Source organism: Oryctolagus cuniculus, chromosome 10, assembly GCF_051225735.1.
Source record: "Oryctolagus cuniculus isolate XC-2025 breed Fujian yellow rabbit chromosome 10, ASM5122573v1, whole genome shotgun sequence".
Classification (NCBI taxonomy): Eukaryota; Metazoa; Chordata; class Mammalia; order Lagomorpha; family Leporidae; genus Oryctolagus; species Oryctolagus cuniculus.
The window spans coordinates 51,353,815-51,368,813 of record NC_142876.1 but is presented as its reverse complement, the minus strand read 5'-3'; the positions used below and the strand labels follow the sequence as shown (position 1 = coordinate 51,368,813).

At 51.8% G+C, this 14,999-nt stretch overlaps 1 protein-coding gene and 1 long non-coding RNA gene across 6 annotated transcripts in view; one reads left to right on the top strand and one right to left on the bottom strand.

Moving 5' to 3' along the window:
- Positions 1–14,999, bottom strand: part of KCTD1 (potassium channel tetramerization domain containing 1) — a 217,301-nt gene that overhangs the window by 101,600 nt on the left and 100,702 nt on the right. The window contains exon 1 of one of the 4 annotated variants that reach the window (XM_070050357.2): positions 10,079–10,548. The exons of 1 other annotated variant lie outside the window; for it this stretch is intronic. Coding sequence is in view for 1 of the 3 variants with exons in the window: in XM_008261166.5 (XP_008259388.4) it covers positions 7,540–9,375 (1,836 nt within the window). In the remaining 2 variants the exon portion in view is untranslated. Of the gene's footprint in view, positions 1–7,539; positions 9,653–9,742; positions 10,549–14,999 lie in introns of those variants that run through there. 2 more of the 4 variants (XM_070050359.2, XM_008261166.5) reach the window with 2 other exon arrangements.
- Positions 8,028–14,999, top strand: part of LOC138844036 (uncharacterized) — a 94,277-nt gene continuing 87,305 nt past the window's right edge. The window contains exon 1 of one of the 2 annotated variants that reach the window (XR_011379377.2): positions 8,028–8,166. This is a non-coding gene — a long non-coding RNA (uncharacterized LOC138844036). Of the gene's footprint in view, positions 8,167–11,222; positions 11,296–14,999 lie in introns of those variants that run through there. The other variant, XR_016214089.1, reaches the window with a different exon arrangement.

Here is a 14,999-nt window from a genome sequence, read left to right as displayed (position 1 = left end):
TGATCCAAGGGCTCTGTCTGCCTCTGGAGTCTGTTCTTAACCACTATGTGAGTCAGTTTCTCAAAAGAGGTTGTTCCAGACCCCAGATGCAGTAAATCAGGGGTGGAGAACCTTCTTTCTGCCAAGGGCCATTTAGATATTTATAACATCATTCGCAGGCCATACAAAATTATCAACTTAAAAATTAGGCTGCCATAGATTTATTGAATTTCAAGTCTCGCCTGCGGTTGCCTTGGCAGGGTCAGACCGAATGATTTCATAGGCCTTATATGGCCTGTGGGCCATATGTTCCCCACCCCTGCAGTAAAGGCTGGGTGCTCCGAGATGGAAACACACTACCCTCTAGAGAGAGTTTCTCTCTCTGTGTGCTCTCTGTGGTACTAGGGTCACCGTTCTGCAACACTGTGTTTTAACAAATATTCTTCTCTTCCATTTTGCCAGGAAAGCAACTAAGGTACTGAAACGGTTTAATGTTCTAGAATCTTTTTCTTATTGGATTCTTTCACTTGAACAGCTGCTAAGAATTTTGCAATCCACAGAGCCTGGATTGAAAAGCAGACTCCCGCAGCAGACAGGCCTGGGTTCAAATCCCAGCATAGTTATTTACCAGCTGAGAGGCCTTACGCAGGTGTGACGGTGCTGAATCACCTGCATTCCCTCCTTTGTGAAATGGAATAGGCAGAACGCCAGGCAGCACTCTGCTGGGGATGAAACAAGGGGCTGCAACCAGTGCTGGTGGACATGTTCCTTGCACATCAACTGCCTGGGAGTCTTGTGGAAACCCAGGTGCCAATCGGGGGGGGCGAGTGGGGAGTTTCTGCCTTTCCAGTAAACCCCCAAGTGATGTAACCGCCATTAGTCGGTGACCCGTGTTAAGCCTTCAGCATGCATTGGTTATTATCAGTGATTCTATTCCACTCCACAGTCAGCAGACGTTGACAGCTTACAGCCCAACTCTGCAAGGAATGAGTCAGGTCTGTCAGTGCCGACTGCAGCCCCAGCATGTCTCATTTCCCCCTGCCTGGATGGGGGCTACAGGTCCACTCCCTGCCCCGTGGCACCAGGGCTGTGAAAATACTTCACATCTCTGAGTTAGGGTCTTACAGCCACAAGTCGGAAACTATAGCACACGGAGGTGCCAGAACACCCAGATTCATGAAACTCATGCCACACGCGTATTTCTCAGACGATGACAACAAAGCAAGGGAGCGGGGTTCCAAGGCATCAAATGTATGCACAGCACACATGACCTGTGAATACTTGGGAAGGTAAGGAAATCTACAAATATCAAATTGGAGCTTTAAAGCACATCTGAGGCACCGAGCTAGCTTGGTCCCCGGCACGTGGTGAAACAGGAACTGCTGTGACAGACAGTGCTCCCCCTTCCCGGGTTCAGAGAGGACGGCTGGGGACTGAATGGGAGACGCTGTTGGGAACTGGGGTAACCCAGGTGAGAGGCATGAAGGACAACCAGAAATCGGGGATCCCAAGCTTCCCAGACTAGTCTTGACATTTTAACTTGGTAGCTGAGTTGCTCACAGATTCCGCGTCATCTGTCTCTGTCATTGCTTCGCATTCCTTTCTGAACTGCTGCCCTTCTCTCCCCAGGTCTACCACCTAATGCTGCCTTAAATCTGTCAGCCCTTTCAGGTGGTGCATTCTTGAGCCCTTCCTCCCAGACCTGATCAAAAAGCCTCTCTTGCAAGGCACAGCAGAAATTCAAGGTATGAACAGCGCAGATACTCCCAGGACAGCGCTGAGTTGTAAGGAGGATTTGCCAATGGCACAGGCTCTATGTTTGGGTGGAGAGGGGGCTGGGAGAGTTGGTGGTGGAGGAGGATCTGGGGGAGTGGGACAGACTGGGCTGCTGTGGCCCATCCCCCTCCCTCCCCTTCAAGGTCATCCTGAGTTCCCCCAGTTCTCTAGGGCTCTATAAACAGATTCACCCCCGGAACCCTGCACCATCCTCACACTGCCCTGCATCGCACAGGCTTAGAAACAACCAAAGTCATTGCCTCAGAGGCAGCAGGAGCTGAACCACTGATTGAGAAAAAGGAAGCTCCCAGCCGGGCTGCACATGTGGAAGACCAGTGCTCACTGCGTGCTGCAGCCGTCTGCTAGAGGCACGTGTGCTAAACACGCCAATTAAAGCTCGGAGCTCAGACGAATCAATACTTTAAGCCAGTTCACGTGCCCATTGTTTTTTGAAAACTGTTACCTATAAGGCTGGGGCAACATTTGGAATCTGATATAAAATATCTGTCACTAGACAAAGTTAGCTTTCACGTGTAAACTTGGCTTTTCTTTAAGGCAGGAAGAAAAGGCCCCATCAGGTTGTGAAGGGGTTAGCAAGAAGGAAGCAGGTGTGACTGTAGAGAATTACGGAAAACCTAAGCCACGCCTCATTAGGTTCAGCCTCCTGCGGCCGGTACGGTCATGGGCATTAGGTCATACAACCTCATATTTAGGTTTAATCTCAGCCATAGCTTGTGCTGGAATGAGGTATCTCCAAGGGCTTAATTACTCTTTTTAGACCACATATTAGACCACATCTCCTCTTATAAACCTGGAGACAGAACCTAAAAGTGGAAGAGCTCACCTGTTCCCACTCTGATGCTCAGGCATCCAGTAGAGAACGACTTCAGCTTTAAGGCTGCTCATTCACTAGCTCCGCTCCCCCCCCCCCCCCCGCAAGTCCCTAGCAAGGACGAGGACTGGCTCCCGCTGCTTTGTGCAGCACTTGAAAGCAGAAAGATGCTCAAATAATGATGGCGGAATTGAGTTCGGCATCTGAGAACACCAGCAGCGTTCGATAAGTGTGCCAAGTGCAATGTTTCAAATCCTCAAGCAATGTTTCCTCTCATTTTCACTCATCAAAGTCAATCGATATTGTACTTTTACCAATTAATTCACACCACTCTAACCCTTACGTCAATTCTCCAAAGAAGTCTTTAAATAGGCATTTTGACTAAAGGGTATAATACAGTGAAAGCTAAATCAACAGAAGTAAAAGAGATCTTAGAAATAAAAGCGCTAGGGGCCAGTGTTTGGGCACAATGGGTTAAGCCGCTGCCTGCAATGCTGGCATCCCTTATCTGAGCTCCAGTTTAAGTTCCAGCTACTCTGCTTCTAATTTGGCTTCCTGCTCATGAACCTGAAAAAGCAACATGATGGTCCAAGTGTTTGGGACCCTGCTACCCAGGTGGGAGACCAGGATGGACTTCTTGGCTCATGGCTTTCGTCTGACCCTGCCCTACCCGTTTGAGAAGTGAACCAGGGGATGGAAGATTCCTGTCGGTCACTCTACCATTCAAATAAAAAAGAAAGAAAAGTCCTAGCATAGGACAGACCCACAGGTTACCACTTTACGTGCCTAGTCCTAAAGCTTTCACCACAGCTAACTCTACAGTAATTCATGTTTCATTCTGCTTTTGGAAGAACAGTTAAAGACACCACAAGCTAACTTGAAACCAAGTTTTTATTATGTAATTGAAGTGGGATTTTGATTGGCTAAGGCCAAGGCAAGAAACCCACCCAAGGGGTCTCAGGGACTAGCGGTCCTCTGAGAAGGACTGCTAGAGACTTCTCCTTGCTCGGATCCACTTGGTCATGCAGAGGTAGCCTTTGCTTGGGGAGCCAGATTTGAAAATCAGAGTGATCCAAAGATTTAAGTCCTAGATGACCGGGATCCACATCCTGGCTTGGCAGCAAATACTTTTTGTTCTGTCCATTTATCTGCTTTAATAGTGAACTGACATTTGATATGGGATGCTACCAACGTAAAATAATACACTCCAATACTGGCCAATACGCAGAGTGCAGATTTCTGTCTCCAAATGCGTGGTGCCAAACATTGAATGTGTCAACTTGTAATTTTCCTCATTCTGATCTTATTTAAGTATGTAAGGAGGCCAGAATCTTAACAATGGGACTATTTGCCAGGTGGAAATTGATTATGTTATAAATTCCTGGTGCAGAAGCCAAAATCTCAGGTGCTCAGTCACTATTTCTTGACCCAATGAAGAAAGCCACATGCTTATGGGCGAGACCTCTAGTTTCTCTCCAATCAACCCTTTCCCCACAGGACAGCAAACATGCTTACCATAGAAAAAGGAAAGTAGAAACAAACTAATTTTAAGTATCAGGAAAAATACTCTTCTGTTAATCCTGATAGCTCCATAAAAACACCACGAAGAACGCTTGCTATAATTACTGTACTTCTTTCAGGTTTGTAATAGTTTGATTGCATCTTTATGGAAAAATATGTCATCTCTCCTGCCTGGTCCTCAAATCCAGAACAGGACTTCAGCGATGACTTCTTAACACATAAAATGCATGTTTGTTCCTAGGAGCAGACAAATCAAATAGTCCGCTTCCTTCCCATGGCAACCCTTGAAATGTGTGAAAACTGGATTCCCAGTGCTGCCGGTCTCAAAGGGAAGTAAACAAACCGCTGTGTGCACCTGCCTGGCCTCTCCTGATCCAGCCTGGCCCACAGTGAGGGCAATCAAACAGCAAAGGTGGCAGTGCACCACCACGAGCAGATTTCATTAAAAGTATTTCCAGAAATAGAGTTTAGGCTGAAGTGGGTGCACAAAAGCCACCTGGTAACCTAAACTTCAAGTGCTCCTAAGTAGGTTTTGTAGTGAGCTAGTTATCACGTATTGGTGTGGAACTGGAGTACACGGTCTCCAATACTTTAGCTACAAAACTACAATATTTAAGGTCTGAAATTCTATCAGGATTTTTTCCTATTGTGAATGATCATAAAATTACACAACTCTATCATCCATCTACTCTGAAGCACCATTGTCTGAGGCACGAAAAATGCTGTATTTTCATGCAAAGAGAACAAATATAAAGATAGAGGACACATGCTAAACCTTTTTAAATGGAGCCCAAGCTGTGCACATGGGAATAAGCAAGATACACCAGTCACTGCCTCATCTTAGATCATAACAGCCATGAGGGGAGAAACAAAACTAAAACTTCCCCTGACTTTTAACACAGCCATTCCAGAGAATTACAGAATGGACCAGTTAAAGCAACCATCACAAACCCCCAGCCAGTCCCACAGCCAGATACTTCATAGAGGTAAAAATCACAAAGTCCGTCATCTTCGCTAATTCTCTGGGGTATTCATTTTTCAACGAATCCCATAAATGATGCGCTTGTTAACAGCCTCAAGTAAGAAAATAAACTGCCTTTAAAACAGCAGCATCTTTTGAGAAACTCGCAGCCTCGGAAGAGAATGAAAGCATGGGTGTGTGATCTCTCCGTGAGCAATAAGTCTAGAACGCTCTGCTCAATAGTGGAATCTGGGCGACACACTGGATGAAGTCGGGTCCGTATGATGGTTAAGAGAGCTACAATGACTGGAGCTGCAGGAAGAGTTGATGACCCCAAGCGAAGCCACAGGCCAGTAACCCCGGCCAGCCATTCGTCCTCAGGAAACGCCCTGGACTTCAATCGTTACAGTGATTTTAATAAATCCAGGAGGAAAAAGTTTAGTATCAACTTTCTCCTTCAACTCAACATTCCTTTCATACTTAGATTTCTCAGACTTCATGGAGTTCTACAGAAGTTACTAGTTAAAAGAGTTCCCTGAATATCTTACTGCTGATGGGAAAAAAAGGTAACACAAATGAAAAGCTATTAAATACATGCAAACAGAACAACTTTTTGTAGTGTTTTAACTAAGAGAGACTTAGCAGCTTGAGACCATGTCTGGGAGTTACAACAGTCATCTGAGCCACACATGGCTGCTCCAGTCTACACTTCACTGGGGAACTACCTGACAATAACTCCAGATTAATAAAAACTCCAGTTGACAGCTTCATGGAACTGATTTATCCCACTCAGGTAAATAAAAAGATTACAACGGAGGGAGTGCATTCCTCAGAACAAAACCAAACCAGCATGGCAAAAGCCCCTAATCTTTTAGGCTATGATCCTAACACTGGTGACAGTGTCGGACACCAGCAGACAGACGCCAGCACACAAACCGTCCTATTAGTATTCCAAGCATACATATGATGTAAGAAACTTCCGGAGGCTTTTAACTCTTAATCAATCAGGTGCTACTCGAAACCAGGGCATCTTAAAGGTTTTTCCTTCATCAAGAGTGTATTTATTTTTGCTTTCCAAGAAAAGAGTGAACTCAAATTCTCTTCGCCATCTTTAACTTTCTAAAACGACCTCAGAGTTAGAAATGTACTAAGCATATCAGAAATGCAGAAAGACACACAGCCCACAGGTCTTGTGTATTTCAGAGAACTTTGGTATTTGTGTTGCCCATTCACAGCCCCTGGCCTCAGCTGGCCTTGAAGCCTGTCCACTTGCTCGGTCAGTTTGTCTGGAACTGGAATTTCCACTTTGGAAACAGCAGAGTCCCTGGAATGTGTCCCTGAGGGGCTGAACCAGGCACCCCCAGACTGACAGAATTCTTCTGCTGGGTGGCAGGGCAGGCAGAGCCATAAGGCCTCCAGTGGCTATCCTTGCCTACCTAACAGAACGCGGTCCCCAAAGACTTCCAGCTTCTGGCTCCTGGAGACAGTGTCCGACAAAGAGGTACAACTTCTAATAATAGGGATAGATTCCTCCGGGAAAAATAACAAGCAAAGACGCGTCTAACAACTTGGGCCCCTATCCTGACCTAAAATTTGGTACTGCTTTGACTTACATGATCTCAATGTTGAAGCAGTCCCCAAGACACCAAAGCCCAGAGAGATGAACGGATGTGCCCATGCTGGCTCAGCTTCTGAGCACTTACTCTGGTGTTCCTGTCACTGAGTCTAAGACTCAGCACATCCCCTAGACGCTGAGTTCCAAGGGGCTAGGGACAGACAGCAATGAAGCAGAGCTCCCAGCCTGCTCAGGCCACACACAGACACCATGGTCCCAGCTGAACCATGTTAACAAGCACGGGAACCACACCCCAAATGTCACTTCACGTGGGGCTACAAGTTACAGTAGGCGCTGGCACTCAGTTGCCAGGCTCCTGGGTCTCCGCCCCTTTTCCTAAAAGGAAAAAAGCCAGCTACAGGAAGTGGGATTAGTGCGTTTTCTTTTCAATAAACTCTAACTGTTTTTCCATCTTCCCAAGTTACGGCGACTATGTAGTAAGAGTATGTTGACGGTTACTTGAATCAAATCTCTGTTAAGCAACTGCTTCCTTCAGATAGATGTGGAGAGTTCCTGCTCCCTCCTTTGCCTTATAAAACTCATGCAATCAATGCAGAGAGGGCTGGAGTGGAGTAAATTCTTTTGTTCTGTGCACTCTGATGATTTTAGCCTAGCAGTGATTCCTGAAGTCGCAAGCCCTCTCCCACATCTTTCAAGGACAGCTGTCCACTTTCCCAAAACGCACCGAGAGAGATGAGCCGCTAAGGGGACAATCAACTTCGATTTTAGAATGTACTGGCTACTTGGGAAAACTTCCGCCCCTCCCCCTCTCCCTCCCAGCCCCGTATTAGCACAACAGTTAGTCCCGAGGTGGTCCCAGAGAAACATTTCATGCAGAGAGTTTGGTTTGGTTACCTGGGCGGGGGAAACAATAGCAGGTGAAACTACTGTGGGAGAATTGGCGCTTCTGTGCCCATTGGCTTCTGGAAGAAGAGGCAGGGGGTCGTGTTTCACGGAAACCACCACCACCGCATCCACAGGCTCCGAGGGGCGGATGCAAAGTCTTTTGGGGGACGAGGGGCCGCAGATGTCCCCGGACCCGAACACCGACTCATACAGCGCGCGCTTGGGCGCAGCCTCGGATTTCACGTCGGGCCCGACCGGGCTGTCTTTGGGCAGGACATACGAGTTTCCCAGCGCGGGCGGCTGGGGGCGGGGGTGGTGGGAGGGGTGGGTGGGGGGATGGTGGGAGGGGTGGCGGGCCGCCCCGTTCAGAGCCTCGGCGAAGCAGCCCTGCGGGGCGGGCGCGCCCAGCTTGGTGCCGATGCCCGCGATGCTGTTGAGCGTGGCGATGGACACAGCGCCGATGCAGTGGTTGGTGTAGGTTTTGGAGAGCTTGGCCGCCTTGGACAGCATCTGCATCCTGGTGCCCAGCAAGTTCTTGCCGATGGCTTTGTTCTCGTACCAGGTCACGTCGCCCTCGCTGCAGTGGTCCCGGGGCCGCTGGAAGAACGCCTTGCAAAGGGGGTTGCGCTTGGACAGGTACTTGACGAAGCTGGCGTAGGGGCAGAACTCGGTGCCGGTCTCATACATGCGGGGCAGGTTCTCCTCGTCGCTGCTCTCGGCGCGCTTCTTGCTCCACGACGACGAGCGCGACTTGTGGTAGGGCCCAAGGGACTTGAAGTAGACGAACTTGCGGCCGTCCTCGTCCATGGCCAGCCCGAACGAGTCCTCCTCCAGCTCGCGCTGGTTCTCGCGGCCGCGCGTGCAGAAGTACATGCACGTCTCGAACCAGACCTTGTTGAGCAGCCCGAAGGGCGTGCCGGTGCTGAAGACGCTGGAGGTGTAGAGCTTGCGCAGGTCGGCGCGCGTGATGGCTTGCTTCTGCACCACGGGCCCCGCGCCCTGCTCCTCCAGCTTGCGGATGACCGCTGCCAGCGTCAGGTTGGCGCTGCGCAGCTCGGGGTCCTTGGTGAGGTCGAGCGTGCGGCAGTACGGGGGCTCGTTGAGGTAGCGGTTGAGGGAGCTGCGGATGCTGATGAGCGACGACTTGCTGTAGAGCTGGCCGCTCTTGGAGCGGGCCTCGGCGTAGAAGGAGCGCAGCACGCGGCACAGCGCCCCCTTGTCCATGGTCTCGAAGTCCGGGCTCTGCGCCTTCTCGCTCAGGTACTCCCGGAAGATGCGCACGGCGTAGCGGGTGGCCAGCCGGGTGTTCTCGCTCAGCCGGGCCCGCTCGGGGCGCTGCAGCACGTCGGGGTCCAGCTCGGCGCCTTCCCCGGGCGGCCCGCCGCGCGCCCGGGGCGCCAGCAGCCGCGGCGGCGCCTCGGGCTCCAGCGCGGCGCTCTGGTCCATATTGATCATATGGACCGGCTCGGGCTCCAGCTCCTCCCCGGCCGAGTCCACGGGCTCCAGGGGCTCTTCCCAGTCCAGCCCCATCTCCTCCTCTTCCTCCTCCTCCTCCTCTTCGTCCTCCTCCTCCTCCAGCCCCCCACCTCCGTCCTCCTCCTCCTCCTCCTCGTCCCCCGTTATCTGCACCTCCTGGATCTCGTCCTCCTCCTCCTCCTCCTCCTCTTCCTCCTCCTCCTCCTCGCCCGCGCTGCAGTAGTGCGGGCGGCCGCGGCGGCGGCCGCGGCCCCCGGCGCCACGCTCGCCCTCGCCCCGCTCCCCATTGTTCTCGGCGGCGGCGGCGGCGGCGGCCGCGCTGCCGCCCGCGCTGGTGTTACAGTCCCCGCTGCCAGGCATTCTCGCCATATTGCCGTCTCTTTGCCAGTCCTCGGGCAGGGCGCATGCGCTATATTGGACCGCAGCGCTGAGAGCTTTTGTGTTTAATGACCTTCAGCTACCGGGAGGCAAAGCCGGGCTCTTAAAGGAGCCGCGCTCCAATTGTCATTCCCGAGCGCGGCTCCGGAGGGGCAGCGGCGCGTGGGGGATGCAGGGGAGGGGCGGTGGGGGTCAGTTAGGCCGAGAGAAGGCCCGGGACCGAGGCCGACCGGACCTCCCTCTTCCCCCACCCCGCTCCCCAGTTCGCAGAAAACTTTGCAGGGGGAAAAAAAAAGAAAAAAAAAAAAAAGGAAGGGGAGGGAGAGCTGTCGGTGGGGGCGAAACCCTCCCAACTTACCCTCTGGCGGCGCGGCGCGCGGGCCCGGGCAGGAGCGAGGGAGGGCCGGCAGGAGGGCGGGGCGCGCTCGCTTCTCTAAGTAATGCCCGAGGCGCGGCGCCCCCTCTGCCGCCCCCTCATTGCCCCCCGGAGCCGGGGGTTTGGGGCGGCCGCGGGTGCTGCAGCGAGAAGCCCGAGTGTGGGGCGGCCCGGAGCGGAGCAGAGCAGGCAGGTTAATGAGCAGGGTGGAGGAGGCACGGCGAGGCCCCGCACCCTCCCGGCGCCCGCGGCCAGGGCGCAGCGGGCGAGGCTTGGGAGCGGGACGGGGCTGGCGGCGGCGGCGGCTCCCCCACCTACTTGCTGGCGGCGAGGCGCGGGGGCCTGGGGCCAGCCGCGCGGCTCCCAGCTTGCTTTCCGACTCTTGCGAAGGAGCGAAACACGCCCCACGTCAGCCTCATCCCTCTCCACTTTTCCAACTGCCACTTTTAAGCTGTCATTAAAGACCTGGGGCGCTCCCCGTAGGTCTGGGGCAAGTCCGCGCCGGTCCAGCCAGCCCCGGGAAGGAGCGAGCCAGCGAGCGAGCAAGGCTGGGAGGGGCAGGTGGGAGGGGATGCGCAGGACCCCAGGGACCCCCTCCCCACGCTCACAGGCCGCCGTCCTCCCTGCCCCGGAGCGAACTGACACAACTCCCTCGGGCGAGGCTCTCCACCAGGCTGGAGCCCAAGCGGTGCCAGGCCCTACGGCTGGGCGGGCGGAAAAAGTGCACTTGGGTCTCGGCCGCCGCCCCCGCCGCCGCCCCAATCCCGGCGGTGCGGATCCCGGGCGTGCTCTCCCTGCAAGTTTGCCAACCGCCATGCGTTTGCCCGCGGGGCTGCGCTGCCTCCGGCGCGCGGGGGCGGGCACCTCGGAAACTGGAAAGGCAGCCAAAGAGCTCGCCGGGTCCCGCTTTCCCATAGGAGCCACTGTCCCACTTGCAGCCCTGCGCCCGCCCGCGGCGCGCCCAGGCTCCGGGCGCGTCCTCGCGTCGCCGCCTCCCGCTCTCCCGGCCCACGAACAGCGCCCCAGAGCCGCCCTGGTTCTTAGCCGCAGAGTCCGGACTGCCTTCTGATCGCATCCTAAACTTTACGCTCCTTGGGCAGTCCGGGTGTGCCCGGGTGAGCTGCTGGGCTCCGAGTTCCTGGGGGGCGAAGTCCAACCAGCAGAGTCAGGTCTAGGCAACCCGCTCCCAGGCCGGGCCGGCTCTGGTGGGAGGCAGCCGCGCCAGTGCCTCGAGTGCGCGCTCGAATTTGACTCCAAATCCGAATTATCGGCAGTCAGGTCAACTTCTCCGTCTCCTTTTTCCTTGCCCTCCCGTCCTGCTTTCAGGGCAAGTTACCATTTTACGCATCAAGAGAAACCCACCCATCAATTTGTAACTTAAAATGTTTTTAAAGCAAGGGAGAGTAGGTCCGCGGGCGGCGTGGGCGCCTAAGTGGGACTTGGTGTCTTTTTTTTTTTCCCCCAGGTGATCACTGCTCGCCCTCGGGTAGCTCCTGGGCCCTGGACGCCGCACAGCGTCGGGGCAACCGCGCCAGGTGGGAAGCAAGTCCCAGCAAGTCCCTGCCTCGCGGGCCCCTCCGGCTCCCCGGGGAATAGACGCGCGCGCCAGGGCTGTCCTCCTCCCTGCTCTGCGCGGAGATTCTCCTGGCAGGCGAGGAACCCCGAGGTTGCGCTCCTCCAGAACCGTCCCCGAGGTGTGGCCGGAGAGGTGTGCGGCTTTGTTCGCTCTGTACTGTCCTGTCCCCCTCACCTGCCTGGGAACTATGCGAAAAATCGCATTTGTTTTCTCCTAGCCCAGGACAGTGGGCAGCTACGCTGTTTGCACACACGGACCCGCACACACGAACTGGCACACACCGGCCGTACACGGCTACTTCCGGGGGGCTGGCCCTTTGTCCGGGGATGCGCCCTGGTTTGCCGGCCGCTCGGGCAGAGTGTTGAGAATCTAAGTGGGCGCCAGGCAAGCTATCCAGGGGATCGCTAGGGGTTGCTTCACGGCGGCAGAGGACCGAGGTGCCGCGCCGCGCAGCTCCGGGCTGCGCTTCGGGCCGGGCCGGAGCACCGAGGCCCAGGCTCCGGGCGGTGATCCGAGCCGCTCCCCGCATCCTCGCACTTGGGCAAAGCAGCGGGGCCCACCCCCTCCCACCACCAGCAGCTCCCCCTCCCCGCTGGGCGAGCTGCTTTGAATTACTCGCAGTTTGCCGGAGGCGGTGTGCTGGGTTGGACGCTCCGGGAAACAAAGCAACCAAAAACAGCTCCCAGTTGACGTCAACTTATTTCCAGAAAAGAAAATAGTTTTGTCCTCCGAGGACAAAATACCCCCCAGGCAGGTCTCTACTGGTAAAAGTGAAGGGAAAGAGGTGGGAAATGGCAAACTGAAAAACCTCAAGCCCAAATTAACTTTTTAACGGACTTGGAAAACCTGCAGATTCAGGTGCTGCCTGGACGCTTTGCAAACAACGGGCAAGACCCGCAGTAAAGTTAGAGACGACAAACGCACCTTGGAAAGTATTCCTTGGCCTGATTATCTGGCCTCTGAGAGTCGGCTTCGGCGCACAAGCTCCTGAAAGGCTACCAAAATTCCTTACCCATCATCGTATTTCAGCAAATACTGGAAAAAGTCCTGTTCAAGTTAGTTAGGAAGATCTAGAAAAAACAAGCAGATGGACACCCTTTTTCTTCCTGACCAAAGGGAGAGAGAATTGCTTAATTTTTAAAGCCCAATAACATAAAAATTACAGTTGCGTTCATAAAGGCATTCAATTGCAGGTTTAATAAGTGCTCCCATACAAGCATCCTGTGGTTCCAGACATTCAGTTCCGACTTGAGAGAACCATAAAAGCTTTCTGCTGATTATTTTTTGTGGACAGGCAATATTGGATGTCCCTTTGCCCATCAGCCCAGCTTCTGATTCCACCATTTGACTCTGGCATCAGGAACCCAGCCCCCTCACCCCTGAGCAATCAGCAAAGATGATTTTGTGTCTTATGCAGGCTACCTGGCTTCTTTATTTTAAAAACAATCCCAGGGCTGTATGGGCAATTGCTTAACTGTGAGAATTCTCTACTATAGTAAACTACCTTAAGATGTTTACAACTTGAACAAGATGCTCTGCATTTTTTTTGTCTCTTTCATCATCATTATGAAGAACCACCTATATATTTGAAAGTACTGACAAGGTTATTTTGGGAGGAAAACACCTGGTTTTTTCCTCATTTTATAACCCAGCTGCTCCCATTTCAGGTTCACACTTCATGAAAGTTTACACCCCACAGAAACATATTTAAGTATATGTTTCTCATATTTTTATTGTCGATAGCAATTAGGACAACTTTATAAGTAAGCAGTTAAGGCAACCTCTTCAAAAGCCAAAACAATATTCTTGACTTTTAATTTTTAATCCTTGCGCCCAGAAATTGCTCCAGTTTTCTGAGCATCATCTGTTATGTCCTTGAAATAGCTGCTTTGTATCTCCCTGTATCCTCTACCAAACCAATATACCCTTATAGCTTCAAGCTGGTGCCTGGGACACGGTGAGCACTCTAGCCATTGAATGAAGCAAGTCTCTGTATTTAGTTAAATCCTACATTCAGCAGGAAACTTTATTGTAAAACACATAAATATCTTGAATCTGAGTTTCTATATGAAAAATCAGAACAAAAAGTAACTACAAGGCAACATTTTAGCTTGCAACTTCAAATGGACTTAATGACTGGTTTAAATTAATAGTTCCCTGTCATGAGTTCTCACTCCTGTGCCACATGCTGCAGAAAGCCATTGCAGAAGTACAGTGGGAGACCAAGTTCTCCCCAGGGGTTAATGTTGACCATTCGGAAGGCAGACTAAGGAGTAGAGGTGTCTTGTGTATTAGGAGAGGTAGTTTGAGTGGTATTTAAATTGGTAAATTCAAGGGATTTTGTGGGCTCTTGGGCGGAGGCCAGAGAAAGCTTTTAGTTCATCACTTTAAAGAAACAAATCAAAAGAGAAAGCCATACTCTTGATTTGATTACTGAATGATTCATAACGTGCTCTGGAGATTAAATATGAATTCAAATTAAAGCTATTTTACGTATCTTTATTTCAGAGTTCCACTATTAATTCTGTTAAATGGAAGATCATCTTGAATAATGTTTTTTGAACTCAGATGAAAACTGAACCCATGTATTCTAACTACACAAAGTGGAGGAAATGAAAAGTAACTCCACAAGGGTAGAAACTCTGCCTTCTTTTTGGCCTTATCTCCAGTTCATTTCCAATACAGCTCCTTAGCATATTTTAGCAGGGGGGCTGACACAGAAAATATATAAATATTTATGAGTAGAGAGAAAGAGAGAGAGAACTCAACAAGAGGTAGTGAAGCAGAATGGCCGAAAGCTTCATTTCTGAAATCTGACTTCCTGCAACTGGATCCTGGTTTGCCCAAGCAGCCACCCTGTTCTGTCTCAGTTTTTTCATTATTACATTATCTGGGTGATGATGATAGTGATCTAACGGTCCCTTCCTCATGGGATCAATTAGAGAAATAAGTAAGCTAATTCATATTTATAAGACACTTAACATGCTTAACATGGTACCTGAAACATTAGCAAGCATCCAACTATTGGCTTTTATCTATTAAAGCTCAACTATTTCCCAAACTTTATATAAAGCAGAAAACTAAGGCCAGTGACTCTTTTTTTTTTTTTAAAGATTATTTATTTATCTGAAAGGCAGAGTTACAGAGAAGCAGAGGCAGGGGAGAGACAGACAGACAGACAGAGGGAGGGAGGGAGGGAGGGAGAATGTCTTCCATCCACTGGTTCAACCCCCATGTGGCTGCAGTGGCCGGAGCTGGGCAGATCCGAAGCCAGGAGCCAGGAGCTTCTTCCAGGTCTCCCATGCAGGGGCCCAAGCGCTTGGGCTACCTTGTACTGCTTTCCCAGGCCATAGCAGAGAACAGGATTGAAGTAGAGCAGCTGGGTCAGGGCTGCAGGCAGCAGCTTTACCCACTACGCCACAGTGCCAGCCCCAGCCAGTGACTCTTAAAAAGGGTAAGCCACATGGCCAGGTCTCCCAGATGTCACCAAGGTAGGCAAGGCTGGTCCATTGTCCATGACCAGGCTACTTGATCCCATTCATCCTCCAGGGAATCAAAGAAGGGAAAAAGGAAAACATCTTCAAGGGAACATTCCCTGCCTTTAACATACCCTTGTGTGTAGTTTGATATGGAAATCTTGGGAAGGCAGAATAGTAGTAAACT